This window comes from Ursus americanus, chromosome 2 (assembly GCF_024610735.1).
Source record: "Ursus americanus isolate L20-20 chromosome 2, mUrsAme1.1.p, whole genome shotgun sequence".
NCBI lineage: Eukaryota > Metazoa > Chordata > Mammalia > Carnivora > Ursidae > Ursus > Ursus americanus.
The window spans coordinates 52,195,154-52,212,799 of NC_142128.1; the positions used below are offsets into that span (position 1 = coordinate 52,195,154).

The 17,646-nt window shown below is 40.2% G+C and overlaps 1 protein-coding gene across 1 annotated transcript in view; it reads left to right on the plus strand.

Annotated features, from left to right (window-relative positions):
* The first annotated feature begins 7,699 nt into the window (after positions 1–7,699).
* Positions 7,700–17,646, plus strand: part of EPRS1 (glutamyl-prolyl-tRNA synthetase 1) — a 65,621-nt gene continuing 55,674 nt past the window's right edge. Inside the window, exons 1-4 of the mRNA XM_045809629.2 lie at positions 7,700–7,887; positions 11,803–11,887; positions 15,218–15,317; positions 16,218–16,374. Coding sequence (XP_045665585.2) covers positions 7,842–7,887; positions 11,803–11,887; positions 15,218–15,317; positions 16,218–16,374 — 388 coding nt within the window. The 5' untranslated portion in view covers positions 7,700–7,841. The remainder of the gene's footprint in view (positions 7,888–11,802; positions 11,888–15,217; positions 15,318–16,217; positions 16,375–17,646) is intronic.

Consider the following 17,646-nt stretch of genomic DNA (forward strand, 5'->3'; position numbering starts at 1 on the left):
ACATGTGAACCTCTGATGTCATGGCTGCTTCCTTCTCCAGCCTCAGCTCTGATCACTAACTTATGTCCAGCCGGCCGTGCTCAGCCATTTAAAGTTCCCCCTAGATACCATGCTTTCTCTCACCTTGGCTTCCATTTGTACGTTCAACAAAAAATGCTTTGAGCATGTGCTATATGTTAGTCACTGCTCTAGGTACTAAACATTCATCAGTGGACGTAACACTGGCCCAAGTGTCTCCTGTTGAGCTCATATTCTTGTGAAGCAAATCAGATAATGAATAAGTAAATGAAATTATTTAGATTGTGGTAAAGCTGCAGAGGAAATCAATTAGGAGGATTAGTTAGAAAGCAACAGGGGCAGGATGGGGGAACTGGAGGAGGATCTCCTTTATTTTTTTAATTTTTGAAAAAGATTTTATGTGAGAGAGAGAGAGAGCTCGGGAGGGGAGAGTGAGTACGGGGGGGGGGGGGTGAGCATGAGCAGGGGGAGGGGCAGAGGGAGAGGGAGAAGCAGGCTCCCCACTGAGCAGGGAGCCTGATGTGGGGGCTCGATCCCAGGATCCTGGGATCATGACCTGAGCTGAAGGCAGACACTTAACGGACTGAGCCACCCAGGCGCCCCAAAGATCTCCTTTACATAAAGCGGGTATCTTCTCTGGGAAGGTGATGTCTTCACTGAAAACTGGATGAAAAGCCATCAGTCATGTCAAGAGCAAAAGGTACAGGGTTTCTTTTTGGAGTGATGGTTTAAAATTGTCTTAGGGGCGCCTGGGTGGCACAGCGGTTAAGCGTCTGCCTTCGGCTCAGGGCGTGATCCCGGCATTGTGGGATCGAGCCCCACATCAGGCTCCTCTGCTGTGAGCCTGCTTCTTCCTCTCCCACTCCCCCTGCTTGTGTTCCCTCTCTCGCTGGCTGTCTCTATCTCTGTCAAATAGATAAATAAAATCTTTAAAAAAAATAAAAATAAAATAAAATTGTCTTAATTATTGGACAATTCTGAATATACTAAAAAAACCATTGAAATGCACACTTTAAATTGGTGGATTGTATGGTATGTGAACTATATTTTAATGAAGTTATTAGAAAAAAATAGCCCCATGTGGCTAGTTCCCATTGTATTACATAGCACAGCTCCTTATCCTCTTCCTGGTTTATCTCAACAATGTCAACAATCACTGGACTCCAGCAAGATGTTTCAGCTTAGCCTCAGAATTATAATAGGCACACACTATGGGATATTTTCATCTAGATATCTTACAAGCATCTCAAAACATCAGTTTAGGGCCAGAACTTTGCCAAACCTGTTTTCCTTCCTGTATTCCCTTCTTAGATGATGACATAACCGTCCACCCAGTCATCCACCCTGAAGTCTGGCTTCCCTGCCACCAGTCCCTCCCCAGCATCTCATCGGTCACCACTGGGTCTACCTCTTAAACGTGTCTGCAACTTGCTCTCTGTTCTCAATTCTGATTTTCGCTGCCTTAGTTTAGGCCTTCACCTTTTTTTTTTTTAAGATTTTATTTTATTTCTTTGACAGACAGAGACAGCGAGAAAGGGAACACAAGTGAGGGGAATGTAAGAGGGAGAAACAGGCTTCCCACCGAGCAGGGAGCCCGATGTGGGGCTTGATCCCAGGACCCTGGGATCATGACCTGAGCCGAAGGCAGACGCTTAATGGCTGAGCCACCCAGGCGCCCCTAGGCCTTCATCTTTTATCTTCTCTCATTTGGACAGTTGTAATCACATCTTAACTGGTCTCTCTGCCACCATTTCTGCGCACCCCAATCCACCTGCCATATTGTTGTTGCCATGGTCCTTGTAAAATGTAATCCTAATCATATCTCTCAGCATCGCTTAAAACTCTTCAAGGATTTCCTATCACAGGATAAAATATGGCTCCTCACAACTCTTTATAGTGTCTGCCTACCTTCCAGCCTTGTAATCTCTCATTGCAAAATATTTTACATTCTGACAGTAGCGAATTGGCCAGTTTTCTAAATGCACACAGCTTCATGACCCCAGGCTTTAGCTCTTGTTCTTCCTTTGAACTCTTTTTTCCGTCCCCTAGATGTGCCATCTCTTATTGGAAGCTTTCCTTTCCTATTTTCTCCTCCCTCCCCAACTCACCATGGATAATCATTTTCCATCCTCTGAGCTACCTTTGTACTTTGTGCAAACTTTCATTTATTCATTTGCCTTTTGTTGATTTTTTCTTTTGCTGTGCCGAAGAACTTTTTATTTTGATGACTTTATTTCTAGGCATATCTAGAAAAATGTTATTACGGCTAATGTTAGAGAAATTATTGCCTGCATTCTCTTCTAGGATTTTTTATGATTTCAGGCCTTGCATTTAGGTTTAATCCATTTTGAGTTTATTTTTGTATGTGGTGTGAGAAAGGGGTCGGATTTCATTCTTTTACATGTAGCTGTCCAGTTTTCCCAACACCATTTATTAAAAAGATTTGCTTATATTCTTGCCTTCTTTCTCGTAGATTAATCGACCTTGTAAGTATGGGTTTATTTTTGAGCTGTCTTGGAATTGTTGACAGTCTTAACAGGAGTCAACAGTTTAATGCGACTGTAAAGAGTTAATGTGGTATAGTTAATAGCCTTGTGATGGGCAAAATAAAAGAGCACTTCTGCCTGCACTCTGCCCTGATCACACCACACCCAGAACATTTTGTTCAGTTCTGAGGATCACATTTTAAAAGGCATATTGAGTAACTGGAGCATGTTTGGAAGACGGCAGCTGGGATCGATTAAAACTATCATTTGAAGGATTATTGAAAGGACTGGAGACATCTGGCCTAGAGAACAAAGACATGGGAGATATCATGACAGCCGTCAATGTATGAAAAGTTGTGCTGTGGAGGATGCCAGAGCTGTTCTGCAGAGCCTCTGAGGATAGTGGACAGATGAACAGAAAAGCAGATTCAGATGCATCTAATAGTTATAGGTGTTTAGAAACAGAGGGGGGTGTCTTGGGTGGTATTAAGTTCCTCATCGCTGAAGGTGTTCAAAAACAGGTTACTTGGTTATTCATTTTTTTAAAAGATTTATTTATTTATTTTAGAGAGGGGGAGGAGCGGAGGGAGAAAGAGAATCTCAAGCAGACACCCCATCGAGTGCAGAGCCTGTCACAGGGCTCAATCCCACGACCCTAAGATCACGACTTGAGCCGAAATCAAGAGTCAGATGCTTAACTGACGGAGGCACCCAGGCGCCCCTTGTTTGTTGAATAAATAATTTCAGTATTCTTTGTGGATTCCCAAGTGCATCATATGGTAAAAGATCCTCAATACGGGAAGAATTTTGAAAAGAGACCCAAGGATTTCTCAGCAAATAAACAGCGATCTTTTCCCTGTATATCATATAATAGTCAATCACTCCATAATATTTAGTGACTGTACATCTTTGATGTGCTGGAAACTCTGTTGGACTCTTGTGAAAGTTAATAACATCAAAGAAATCTTAAAAGTCATATTGACCAAGAGGAGTATGTTTTTGGGAGAGGGCAGCTATCAGCATAATCTATTATAGTATTAGCACTGCGTGAATACGTTGCTTACTACCTACGTGGAAGCTGACCAAATCTGACAGAATTACATGAGGTATAAGCTGATGAAGTGGAAGGGCCCACAACCAGGGAGGAATATGACTTTCACCTTGGAGTTCTTAATAGTCATAAAATAATGCTGAGGGGGCGCCTGGGTGGCTCAGTTGTTAAGCGTCTGCCTTCAGCTCAGATCATGATCTTGGGGTCCTGGGATCGAGCCGCACATCAGCTTCCTGCTCAGTGGGAAGCCTGCTTCTCCCTCTCCCACTTCTCCTGCTTGTGTTCCTTCTCTTGCTGTCTCTCTCTGTGTCATAAATAAATAAAATATTTTGTAAAAAATAAAAATAATGCTGAGCATGATAATACAAGTTTTCTCATCTTAATGGCATCATATGGCACTTTATGATTCTCTTTTCCCTACCCCCTCTAACCATTACCTCATTTAACTTTATTAAAGTGTTTCCATACATTTAGAAAAAGTATTATCCCTTGGCCATTTAATGATGCTGTGACCAGGAAAAATAAAAGGCTCTTTCGTTGTTTTATGTTTGAATAAATTATGAGTCCATAATCATAAATAAAGCAGATATATAATAAAAGGGCCAGAACATAGAAGCTGAAGGGGCAGTAGCATAAGGAGCTCTCTGCTAAGTGATTTTAAAAGGATAAATTTAAAACAGAAAAAGTAACCAAAGATCCAAGACTACTCTGATTTCAAGTAGAACATTTTATCTAATTTACTAGTGGAGACAGACCATTAATGGAGAATATGAGGTTAAACAGGTTATGGGACCATCTTAACAAGGCTAAACAGGTAACAGTTCCATTTCTCACTTTTGTGTTTGTATGTTTAAAAGACATTAATCTGTAAATATTATGTCTGAAAGGCTATAGATAAGAAATGCAAGATTAGCAAAAATTAAAAGCTTAAAGACGGCAAAAGGGATATGTGAAGTTATATTCAGGTCTGAGATTTAAATAAGTCAGTCATAATGAAAATCTGGGGGAAAATAATTTCAGGCAAAAGAAAGTGTAGATAAAAGATGTGCTAGTATTCTACTTTGAGTAAGTCATTGGTTTACTGATAATATGTTTTATAAAATAAAGGAGATATGTAAGGGTCCCAGATACTACCTGAATTCAAAGAAATGGAGCAGTCAGGATTAACAAATTTGAAAAGCAGTTGTAATTTGGTTTAATTAATGTAAAACAGTTCACAAACGGTATTTTAACTTCAGAAGACGCAGTATTGAAATATCCCTTTGTCCGTTCTTGAAGTTGCATGTTTTGTCCAAAGGGATTTATTTTTATTTTTATTTTATTTACTTTTTAGAGAGAGAACGTGAGTGGGGACAGAAGGGGCAGAAGGAGAGTGAGAGAGAATCTTACCCAGGTTCCATGCCCACTGCAGAGCCTGACGTGGAGCCTGAATGCCGAGCTGGATCTCACAACCCTGAGGTCATGACCTGAGCCAAAATTAAGAGTTGGACACTTAGGGTATTAAGGAGGGCACGTATTGCATGGTGCACTGGGTGTTATACACAAGTAATGAATCATGGAACTTTACATCAAAAACTAGGGATATACTGTATGGTGACTAACATAATATAATAAAAAACTATTATTAAAAAAAAGAGTTGGACTCTTAAGTGACTGAGCTGCCCAGGTGCCCCTGAAGGGAATTTTTTTTTTTTATTTAAAGGGAATTTTCGTGGGGAAAATATAGGTTTACATGTGTGTGGAGAGAGAAATAGGCAGACATGCTATTTCAACTATTAAAAATTCTTGGTTGTAACTGATATTAGAACGGAAAACAAATCAAATAGAACCTGTTTATTTCTAGCAGTGAATTTACTGGAACAACTCTGTGAGCTTTTACCAAAAGTAGTGACTGGCTGATAGCATCTAGGGAGGAGAGGCTCTGCCAAAGAAAAAGATGCTGTTGGTTTGAATGTGATTGAAGAACAGAAGGGTGATCACAATGGAAATTTTCGTAAATTGGCAATGATGTTGGAAGTTTCCATGCCAGTGTCAGCTGCAGATTCTGTGCCCTGCTCAGTCACCTCCACAAGGGACTTGTGTAGGATTTTAGACAACTCAGCCCCCTGGCTCCTGGTCATGCCCGGCTGACTGAAGGCAGCCACTATTCCCATGGCTCCCAGCATGGCCTTGACATCAGAGCTCTCTTCCACTTTGAACGGAGGGAAGTACAAATCCACGTCTCTCTCTCACTCGTATTCTGTGAGTTGCCCAGGTTATCAATTTTTTTAGTGGCGAGTTTATCTTCAAGCTTCTGTGGACCACTTACTTCATTTGGCAGCAGCAAAATCTTGCTGAGATCTGCATGATCAATCATGCCTAGATCAGCAAAGTCGTGCTTGCCTTTTTATGGTATTCCAGGATCTTGGCTTGTACATCCTTCAGGAAGGCAAAACTAAAGACCTTGCTTTGTTTCATCATCTGCTTAGATTTGCTCATATTCTTGTTCAGCCAAAATTCTTCTTCAGTATGTTATCAAATTTCTGGTCCCACTGCCCTTTGAAATAGACTGTGTTCATCAGAACCAGTACAACAGAGCTGCTAAGAGAGCCACTGTGAAGTAATCCTTGGTGTTCTTCATTTGTTTGGCTTTCCACCCAGAAATTAACCTTTCTTAACTTTCTTCAGTGTATACATAATCAACAGAGTCCACACTGGCTAGGTTAAGTTTGTTAACATTATCCAAGTCCTGAAGGAACATGCATAATTTTTCCATAGAGCCTGTTGGTCGTGATGTTCAGTTCATGTGCATCAGTGGGTTTCTTTAATTTAGTAAGAAACTTTTGAAATTAGTGATGCAGACATCCTGACTTTCAACCTGACCTGTTGTGGCCCTTCCTTTTGTGTCTCTGTGACTTCATTAAAGTGTGTCAAATTTCCCTCTTTCTAGGATGATGTAATCTCGAGATCCTTAACTTCATTACATAAATGCAAAAACTCTATTTCCCAATAGTCACATTTACAGGGACTGAGGGCTAGGACTTGGACATATCTTTTCTTGGGAGACACAATTTAATCTATTTACCCCAGTGAACCATACTTCCTGGTATTCATGCCTTTGTGCAGTCCCCTCTTTTGTATCTGTGCGGGCCCTGTGGGACTCAGTGGTCACCAATCAAGTGTCCCAAAAGTGATGCTGTGTGATTTCTAAAGCTAGATCAGAAGGAACGTCGCAGTTTACATCTTGGCCTTTCGGAACCTTCACTTTCACGGTACCCAGACACCCTGTAAGAATACTACCCCGCTGGAGGCTTCACATGGAGCGGACCCAAGAAACTATGCAGAGGGAGTGGGGTCCAGCTGAGCCTAGGCTTCCAGACTTCCCACCGCAAACAGGTGAGTGACGCCCTTCTCCACTTTGGACCACCCTAGCCTCCAGTTAAATAGCACCATGTGAGCGCACTTAATGCCACGTGGGGCATCTGGTGTGGGTGGAGGGATGAGGTTGAGGTGGTTTTTTTTTTTTTTTTTGGTAATTCTTGGCCCCTTGACTCGAATACCAGCCTTTGGAGTGCGCGCGCGCGCACCCACCCACTCACCCCTACCCACAGAGGGTGGGGAGGAGAAATCCGATGACCCCGTGAAAGGCACGCTTGCAGAGTCCAGGCAAACAAAGCCAACACAATTTCCGGCACCGCTTTTAGTAATGCCTTTTATAAATAAATCCTCACTTTTTAAGCATGATTTTCACGTACGAAAATAACTCTTGGAAATACATTCTTCTTTTGAAAAACAGGAGGAAACATTAGAAAACCTTCCCCCATCCCCAAAGAAACCATGGCTGTCGGTGTGGTGTGCATGCTTCCACGACTCTTCTGTGTTTACAAACACACAGTGCCATCAACAACACACTGCTCCACTTGCGTGTTGTCTGGTGGCTCACGCGCACCCCGCTCCTACGATGGAAACGATTTCACAACTTGCTCTCCTCTCTTTACGAAGTGTCGTAAAGTCTAGTTCGCTTCGGCGTCTCCCCCGGCGGCGTGAATCGCCACGTAAGCCCTCCTGTCCCCAGATGCAGAAGGGAGGGGTCGAAGGCTTCGGGCCCCGCGGCGGGGCGGAGACGGCGCACGGCGATGACGCACCGCGGTGTGCGCGGAGACGGCGGCAGCCACGACGCAGGGGAGGGGCGAAGGCTGCGGCAGCGTCAGGCGCGCGCACACGTTGCAGCTTCTTGCTTTCGGCGGGTTTGGAGAGGTTCTGACGGCCAGGCAGGCGCGGTGATAGGTAGCCGCAGACCGGCGGAGATGGCGACGCTCTGTCTGACCGTGAATGCCGGAGACCCTCCGCTGGGTAAGGGGCCGAGGCCGCCGACCTGCGTGGGTTGCATCAGCCGGGGAGGGTGCGGGGCAGGGAAGGTCGCCGCGCCCGGCGTTGCGCAGTGGCGGTCGCGGTCTGGGAGATTAGGCCTGCCCTTTCCCCGAAACTGTACACGGAGTAAGGTCTGCGCCCCTCGTCTTCCGTCCCTTGGCATGTAGGTCTGCTCCTGAAGACTGTTTTCTCGGGCATGGAGGGAGGCGTGGTATGAGCCCGGGTAGGGCGACACGTCGCTCAGCCTCGGACCTTTTCTCTAAGAGGGATGACTCTCAGCCAACTCCCGTCTCCCTTTTTGAAATGGCTTTCCCTGGAGACCTAGAGCTGCGCGTAGAAATACCGTTTTGAAAGTTAAAATCCCATCATCTTTCCCCTCTTTTAGCATACTCCCCTTTACTTACATATCCTTCCCTCCCTCTTCTCAGAAAAGATCTTCAATCCACTTGACTACCTTATGTTTCGTTGGGTTCAGGGGGAACAAGGCAGACAATTGTAGTAGCTGAGATTGCATTACAACTGAGGTTGCATTTATTTTAAATTAATGGTGGCAGGGTAATTGCTGGAACACTCAAGTACACTGCGGACTGATAGGGCTGCTTTACTCCACACCCTTATGGATGTGGTCAACGCCAGAGTAAACGTCGGATCGGTCACCTTCCTAACACATGTTAAGTTCTGTTTGGATTTGCTTTTTCTGTGTGGCCGAGGTTATTGTAGATAGCTTAGAATTTCTGCTTTTTTATTATTTTGGGAAATTACACAAAATAATTTGAGTAGTTTATTAATCTCCTATTTGTTAATGTGTATGCATAGTATAGACTCATCAGTACTTTGGTTTCTTCCTTTCTTTTTTTTTTTTAAGATTTTATTTTTGAGTAATCTCTACACCAAACATGGGGTTCGAACTCAGCTGTGAGATCAGGAGTCACCTGCTCTACAGACTAAGCCAGCCGGGTTCTGACACAAGTACTTTTTTAATGTGGGAGAGGTGCAGCCCTTTAGATGCAATTGGTCACAGGGTTGACAGAATTACTCATTACATTGTCAACTTCGGTGGTGTGCGGAGTCTTTTGGAATAAAACCCACAATTTAATAGCCATTTTAAATATTTAAAAAATGCTAATGTTTTAACATGTTGGTTCCAGTAATTACGGGCTAGCCTCACACAAATCAGTAAACTCTAAAGGAAATGCTCTTTGGGCTGGAAAGTACTAGACAGTGTGGTCTCATGGTTAAGAGCAAAAACATTTTTTCCTGGGGACCTGAGTCCAATCCTGGGTGGCACTTACTAGTTGTGGAACCTTGGCACGTTCGGCGTTTGGCTTCTCCCACAGTTCCTTTGATTAAGAAATGAGGAATAAATAGCCAATAAATAGATTAAATAAATAAATAGATTTTCTACATAGGGTTGGTTGCCAGAATTAAATGAGACTTTAGGTAAAATTCCTGGCACATTTTAGCTATTGAATAAGCTGTAGTTTTTACTAATGTTACTTAGCAAATCCCCGTGTTTCCTTAGTGATCACATTCTGACTATTCTGGAAGGGTATCTTGAAGAAATTTATTGTCATTTTGAACTGTAGACCAATTATAAATATATGTTTGCTTCTCCCCTCCTTGTTTTTTAATTTTTCCCACTGTTTAAGTACATCTTTAAATCGATAAAATTGGATGAAACATTTAGAAAAACAGATTGCTTTGCTGGAATTTCCCTGTTTTACATGCATTCAGCATGTGAAGTTTTTTTATAATGTTAAAATAATTTCAGACTTAAAAAGGTACAAGACTAGAACCAAGTACTTTTTCCCCCCTATACCCCTGGGGAGCATATTGCAGATAATGATGCTTCAACATCAGGAATACGCCAACATCCAGCTCTCTCAAGCAAGGAAACTCTTTACATGACCTGACAGGACCATCAAAATCAGGAAGTACACATTGATACCATCCTTCTGTTTAATGCACAGACCCTATTCATATTCCAACACTAATTGTTCCAGCAGTACGCTCGATAGTACAGGTATCAAAATCCAGAACCATGCTTTGCATCTAGTTGTCATGTTTCCAGTTTTTTTCAATCTGGAGTGTTTTTTCAGTCTTTCCTTGGCTTTCATAGCTTTGACCTCTCTGAAGACTAAAGACCAGTTACTAGAAGAATGTCCCGATTAGATTGTTTGTTGTTTCGTTGTGGCTGTATTCAGCTACACATCTTTGACAAGAGTAGCACAGAAGTGATTGGTTGTTCTTCATTGCAGCCCATCAATTGGTGCATGAATTTGATTTTTCCCATTACCGATGATCTAACCTTGATTGCTTAAGATGGTGTCAGCCCGCTTTACGGACTGCAAAGTTTTCTCTTTGCATTTGACAGGCATTTTGTGGGTGTGTTGCTTTAGAACCATGTAAACATTCCACTCAAACCTTCCTTTACTGGTGTCAGCATCCACTGATGCTTGCTACCCAACTTGATTATTATTAGGAAGACGCCAAAAGATGACCTTCTAATTCTCTTGGTCCTTCTGCATGTATTAGTTGGCATTTTTCTACCAGAAGACCTTTTTCTTTCCCTTTAAAAAAAATTCATAACAAAATGTACTCAGGTTATAATCTGTATTATTTACTTTTATTCTTTTAATTTAAAAATTTTTTTAAAAATTAGTTTTATTGAGCTATATTTTACTAAAATTTTTAATTTACTATAATTTACTAAGTTTATAATTTTTAGTGAATTATAATATAATTTACTATAATTTACTAAACTTCACCAATTTAAAATTGACAAATATGTACAGTTACCACCGTAATAATGATAGAGAATATTTATCTCGTTTCAGAAAGTTCCCTAATGCCCCTTTGCAGTCAGTTCCCTTTCCCCATCTCTGGTTCCTGATAGCCACTGATCTGCTTTCTGTCGCTATTCTGTTTTTTTCTAGAATTTCATATACCTTGAATCATATCGTATATATTCTTTTGTACCTAGGATAGTGCTTTGGGATTCATCTATCTTGTTGCCTATAACAGCATTTCATGCTTTTTATTTGCCATATAGGATTTGTTTGTATGAATACACAAAAACTTGTATTATTTACAATAGCAGTTACATTGCTACTGTTTGCCAGTAGGAGCCCCTCCAAGCTGGCCTCTGTGTTCTTTTGGCTTATTTGTTTGATGACGACTTGCTTTCTAGCACAAGATTTTCCAGGTCTGTCTTGTACCTTCCCTACTGCAGCCCTGTTTCCAGTGGAGCTTGATTTAGAAATCAATATCTGGTTGTTGGTGGTTCATGGTAGCCAAATTTAAAGGACAAAGGATTAATGAATCAATTTAGGATATATAATAGGCGTTGAGAGGCAGATTACACCGTGTTCTAGAGTTTAACTTCTGGACCACCTTAGGCCTGCATTCAATTCCTGAGTGCCACATATTTAGTCAAGGACTCTGGGTTCATTATTTAATCTTTCCAAGCCTTAATTTCCTCTTTTGTGAAATGAAGATAAATCTTAAGATCACTACAAATATTAAAAATTATAATGACTGTAAAGCATTTTAGCACAGTGCCTACCACATAGTAATCACTTGGATGCTATTAATAATAGTTTTTATACAAGGCACTCTTCTCATTTCTTGTCTCCTGAGGGAGGAAAAGATTTATTTTAATGTCCTTAACTGGAAGCTGAACATATTCAAAAGCAGTTGGACTATGCCAGTGAATAGTTTTTGATACGTTATTTTCCCGAGACAGGAGGATGATCCTTTCTCTTTATAGACTACTGGGAAAGAAGTATATTCCTTGCAGGACTTAATATTGGTTTGTTGAGTCATTCTTACTGCTTTATGATTCAGGTTTTAAATACTACATTGTTAATAAATATCTTTTCATCTCATTCCACGTAGGAGCTTTGCTGGCCGTAGAACATGTGAAGGACAACGTCAGCATTTCTGTTGAAGAAGGGAAAGAGAATATTCTTCATGTGTCTGAGTGAGTACTTTTATATCTGTTTCCAGTACTGAACAGCATTTTTTAAATATTCAGAATTCAATTTTCCATGCTTCTTTTATTTGCTAGTTGGTAGATACCTCTAGAAAGAAGTATGCTTTTCTTCCTCTTTTTTAAAAGAAGTATATCCACAGACTTATTTGTCAGCAAGCTGTCTGATCCCATTTATAATCTAAAAGAAACTAGAAACGTACAGAAAGGTTTTTTGTTTGTTTGTTTACTTCTCTGTTTTCACAGCTTTCTACAATGAGCATATATTGTTCTTGATTAAAGTGAATCATTTGCATCCCAGGATATACGGAAGATTAAAAGTCTTTTTTTCTGGAACCTACTGAAGAATAAAAAAGAATTGGAAAGGGAGATGATATTATCCTTAATTTTAGTTTAATGAAACTGAGAGATAGAAATAACCTGGTTTCAGATTCTTTTAAGAATACTTCACCACATAATAAAATCTGGACCAAATTGAAAGAAATTTTCAAAGGTATTCTCAAGCAGGATACAGATTTGAAATGTGTTTAAAAGGTCCATAATTAGGGGGCGCCTGGGTAGCGCAGTCGTTAAGCATCTGCCTTTGGCTCAGGGCGTGATCCCGGCGTTCCGGGATCGAGTCCCACATCGGGCTCCTCCACTGGGAGCCTGCTTCTTCCTCTCCCACTCCCCCTGCTGTGTTCCCTCTCTCGCTGGCTGTCTGTCAAATAAATAAAATCTTAAAAAAAAAAAAAAAGGTCCATAATTAACTGAGAGACTTATACTGGGAAAGGGGCAAGATACATAAAAACACATACTTCACACACACTCTTCTCCCCATCTCCTCCTTCCTCCCAGTGTAGTTGTATCATCATTTTGGTTGGCTCACCATTCTATGTTCACACTGTAATAACCCAGTAAGTTTTATTCACTGCTGAGCGACGTGTTATGATTATTTTTTGTGTACAACTTTTACTTTTCCATGGAATAATGTTTGCTTTGTTCTCTTCTTCTGAAGCCTCTCTAATTCCTGATCTTTTCTACGTGACTTCAGGAGTTTGTAGGAATATTTTCTTGTGATTCAGTATTCTGAAATTTCACAGTAATATGCTCTGGTGTGGATCAGTTTTGTTTTTCTGTTTTGTTTTGTTTTGTTTTTTAAGATTTTATTTTTAAGTAATCTCTACACCCAATGTGGGGCTCAAACTCACAACCCCGAGATCAAGAGTCATATGTTCTACTGACTAAGCCAGCCTGGTGCCCTGTGTGGGTTTGTTTTTAATCTGTTCCCCTGGATGCTTGGTCTCCTTTCAATGTGGAAACTTGGAAATCCTTCTATTTTGGAAAATTGTAAAATTTTTTCTTCGATGATTTTCTCCTCCATTTTCTGTTCTTTATATGGATGTTGGGATTAAGTATCATCTTCATTTTTCACCTATTTTTTCTTTTTTCTTTACTTTCTGGAGGGTTCTTCAACTTTATCCTGTTTTTCTATTGAGTTTTCCATTTCTGCTATTATATTTTTAGTATCTAACAGCTCGTCTTTTTATTTTTTGAGTACTCTTTTTATAGTATCCTGTTCTTGTTTTATGACTGCAATATATTGTTTCATTGCTTAAAAGAAATTTATTTACTTTTTAAATTTTCTTTTCCCTAATTTGTCCAAGTTGCATTTTTCTGAGTGTTTGTTTTGGTTACTATCTTTCTTTTTTTTTTTTTAAACATAGAACTTTTTTTTTTTTAAGGATTTTATTTATTTATTCGACAGAGATAGAGACAGCCAGCGAGAGAGGGAACACAAGCAGGGGGAGTGGGAGAGGAAGAAGCAGGCTCATAGCGGAGGAGCCTGATGTGGGGCTCGATCCCATAACGCTGGGATCACGCCCTGAGCCGAAGGCAGACGCCCAACTGCTGTGCCACCCAGGCGCCCCTGGTTACTATCTTTCAAGTTAAAAGCTTTCTTCAAATATTTGGTAACTCCTGATGACCTTCTCAGATTTTAACTGGCATTTAAAGCTTTTTGTAAGTTCTGAACTGAAGGGTAGAGTTGGTAGCTCCGAGCATACTTTGGCATGGTCTGATTGAATAGTACATTTAGGGGGAACTTCTGATGTTAGTATCCTTAGCTATTTCTTCTTAGGCTGATCAGGTTATTAGTGAAGAATTTCAGTCTCCTGTTTGAAAGGTAAAGAGTTGATGCCAGAATATTTTGGAAGCTGAGGGTGGGAAGGAGGCTAAGGATCTCAACATCTAGTATGTATGTATTCATTCTCCCGGTTACCTGCATAAGTCAGTTCACAGCTGTGCCAGATTTCCCCCAGTTGAGAGACGCTTTGTTTTACTCTTTAGAGAATAAGGCTTTGGTTTTTGCCAAGATGGGGTAAGAGAAGTGGTTCAGCTGAGCAGAATAGTGTTTGGTGCTGTTTTCCAGTAATTTGTATATAGACTTTCTACCACCCCTCCTTATTTTTTTATTTATTTGTTTAATTAATTAATTAATTAATTAATTTTTAAAAGATTTTATTTATTTATTCGACAGGATAGAGACAGCCAGCGAGAGAGGGAACACAAGCAGGGGGAGTGGGAGAGGAAGAAGCAGGCTCATAGCGGAAGAGCCTGATGTGGGGCTTGATCCCATAACGCCGGGATCACGCCCTGAGCTGAAGGCAGACACTTAACCACTGTGCCACCCAGGAGCCCCACCCCTCCTTATTTTAGCCCTACTTCACTCTCACTTCCATTGATTCATTTTAGTCTTTTATGGATTCTAAAATTTAGGTTGGGTTGTTTTTCAGCTTTGTCTACTAAAAATTCAGTTTCTTCAGACCTGTTGAGTCCATCTGCTGTCTAGCTTCTTAAACTGTATTGTGACTATTTCTTCTCCTTAGTCTTGTTTTACTTATGGGTGTGTGTCTTTTAAAAAAATAATTTCTGCAGAACAGTTTTGGTGGGGTTTGAGCTGTCCTCTTTACTTGGAAGTTGATACAACTAGCCTCTTCATGACTGTATATCCCTGACTTCTCTGTCTTGATTTATTTGAAATCACTGTTATTCTTGATATCCCAGTTAAATTTTCATATTCCCACCACTGAATAGACAATAGTTAGAAGGACAAAGTATTATAGATAGTTCACTCTGAATTGTTGGATTTTGCTGAACATTCAGAACAAATTGGAATTTGATAGAAACAGTAAAGAATAAATTAGGCAGATTTTTTAAAAACTGTAGTTGAAAATACATGGCAAATATAAGGTTTATATTTTTATAGTTCTTTGTAAGTCTCATGACTCCTACTGATCTGCTAGAGCTGTGGTAATATTTTATCTCATGCTTGTATTCTAGAAGTGTGGTATTCACAGACATAAATTCCATACTTCGCTACTTGGCTCGAGTTGCAGCTACAGCTGGGCTCTATGGCTCTAACCTGCTGGAACATACTGAGGTAAGCAATGAACATTTCCTTGGGTTTGTTTTGATTTATGCTCTGTTCTTTTGAGAACTTCATTTTATTGTTGGCTTATATATATACTATTATTCTGTGGGGATATTCATGGAGTTTAGTGATAGACCTAGTTAAGGAATTCTCATCCTGTTTTTATTTTCAGGAAAAAAAAAAAAAAAAAAAAACCAAAAACAAACACCTCATGTCTTCTAAGTTTGAACTTTTAATCCCATACCAGCTGTCCTGTTGGGTCAGTGAGTGCTGTTTTCTTCCTAGATTCCTAGAATTTCATAGCCGGATGTGACTGTATAGATCATTTCATTCAATTCCCTTAACTTTGCAGATGAGGCAGCAGGCCTAGAAACGCTAGGAGGTTTATCCAGGGTCACACACATAGTTTGGATCCCCTTTTCCTTTCTAGGTATATGCTTTAATTAATGACAGCAACAGTGGATTAACTTCCAGTACTGCTGTTTAGATGGTTTTTGTTTGTTTGTATTCAGCTTCAATTCTCCTAAGTTTTATGAAATTCAGGATACAAAGAAGAGTTTCCTAGGTATTTACTTTTAAGTTTCACAGGTAGATGAATCTGTTTGGGTAGGTATCACCTATTGGTTTTGATCAAGTGGGTTATTCCTTCCTGCTGCCAGTTCTCAAATTTTCGTTTTTCTTTTTCTTCTCTGAAGTGTTCCCTTGCACTCCTGGGGGAAAAAAAAAGCACAGAAATGTAACAATGAAATTTGTTTATTTAAATGCCAATTTAAATCTCAGGCAACCATAGTTAAATCCACATAATGGCAAATTCTGTAAGTTGAGTAAGATGGGCATGATTCTGAGGTCATTTGTTTGTTTAAATCTAAACCCCGAGGTGCATTTCTTTTCCATCTTTTTTGCCCACAGATTGATCACTGGTTGGAGTTTAGTGCTACAAAACTGTCTTCCTGTAATTTGTTTACTTCTGCAATCAACGAGCTCAATCATTGCCTGTCTCTGAGGACATACTTAGTTGGAAATTCCTTGAGCTTAGCAGATTTATGTGTTTGGGCCACCCTAAAAGGTATCATTTATTCTTCCTGAAGAATGTTCTATTTTTATTACTTGATATTTTGCTAGATAAGAAGTGTGCATGTTTCTATGTACTTATATATGGTGCACGTGTGTGTAGAGAGTCACTTAGGACTTCCTTGCAAAGGAATGACTGCCTCGGCTATTTTTTTTTTTAAGATTTTATTTATTTATTTGGCAGAGAGACAGCCAGCGAGAGAGGGAACACGATCAGGGGGAGTGGGAGAGGAAGAAGCAGGCTCCCAACAGAGGAGCCTGATGCAGGGCTCGATTCCAGGACTCTGGGATCACGCCCTGAGCCGAAGGCAGACGCTCAACGACTAAGCCACCCAGGCGCCCCTGCCTTGGCTATTTTATTCCTGTCCGGGCACAGGAATTCCCAATCTTTTGCTGTCCCGAGATGTCTTCTCTCTCTCACTAACCCAGCTCCCTTCTGCTTGGGAAGCTGACCTTGGTCCTGCTAAAGAAGCCCTCATCCCATTTATGTCAGCACCTCTCCTGTCTCAGCCATTCCTTTACTCCAGACATTGTTGTTTCTGATTACTTAGTAGGGGTGTATGTGTGTTTGAGGGGGTGATCTGGAGTTGTTCCTCTTGGAGATCACGGAGTCTCTATGACTAGTTGGCAGCATGGTAAGATTATAGGATTGATGAGAGGTATGAAGAGGACTTAAATTTTGTTAGTTTATTTTCTTAAAAAAAAAAATAACAAAAACCTGAAGCAAATATGCCAGAAAGTTTTTTATCATTCTTCAGATTTGCATCATGTGGGGTTTTTTATGTTGTGTATACTATTTTTGTGGCTAAAACTTTTTTCCAAATTCAGTTAAACTGTTATAATAATAACCAACATGAAATGAAGGCCTTTTCTAATTAGATGTTTTCATGTACGTGTTTGAGATTTTCATCTTTTTTGATTTTTGATTTAATATTCATGAAAGGAAGATAATATCTTAAGGATGTAACTTTGTGATATCAAAAATTAAATTTTCCTTCAGTGCCTACTTTTGTTATTACATCTGAAGAAATGAGCTACTTTTTGATCTTGATTTCCTATTTTGTTTTCTAGTTGATCTGCTTAAAGCCTTTCCTTAATTATGAAATATGACATTGTCCTTATAGTGGGTGTGTGGTGGTGGTGAGGGCAGGATTTAGTTCACGTCAGTGAGTCGAACTGCAAAAATATTTTTAACTTCTGTGAATTCTGTAAAGTATATTAATATATTAGAAAACATTTTTTAAGATTTTATTTATTTATTTGAGAG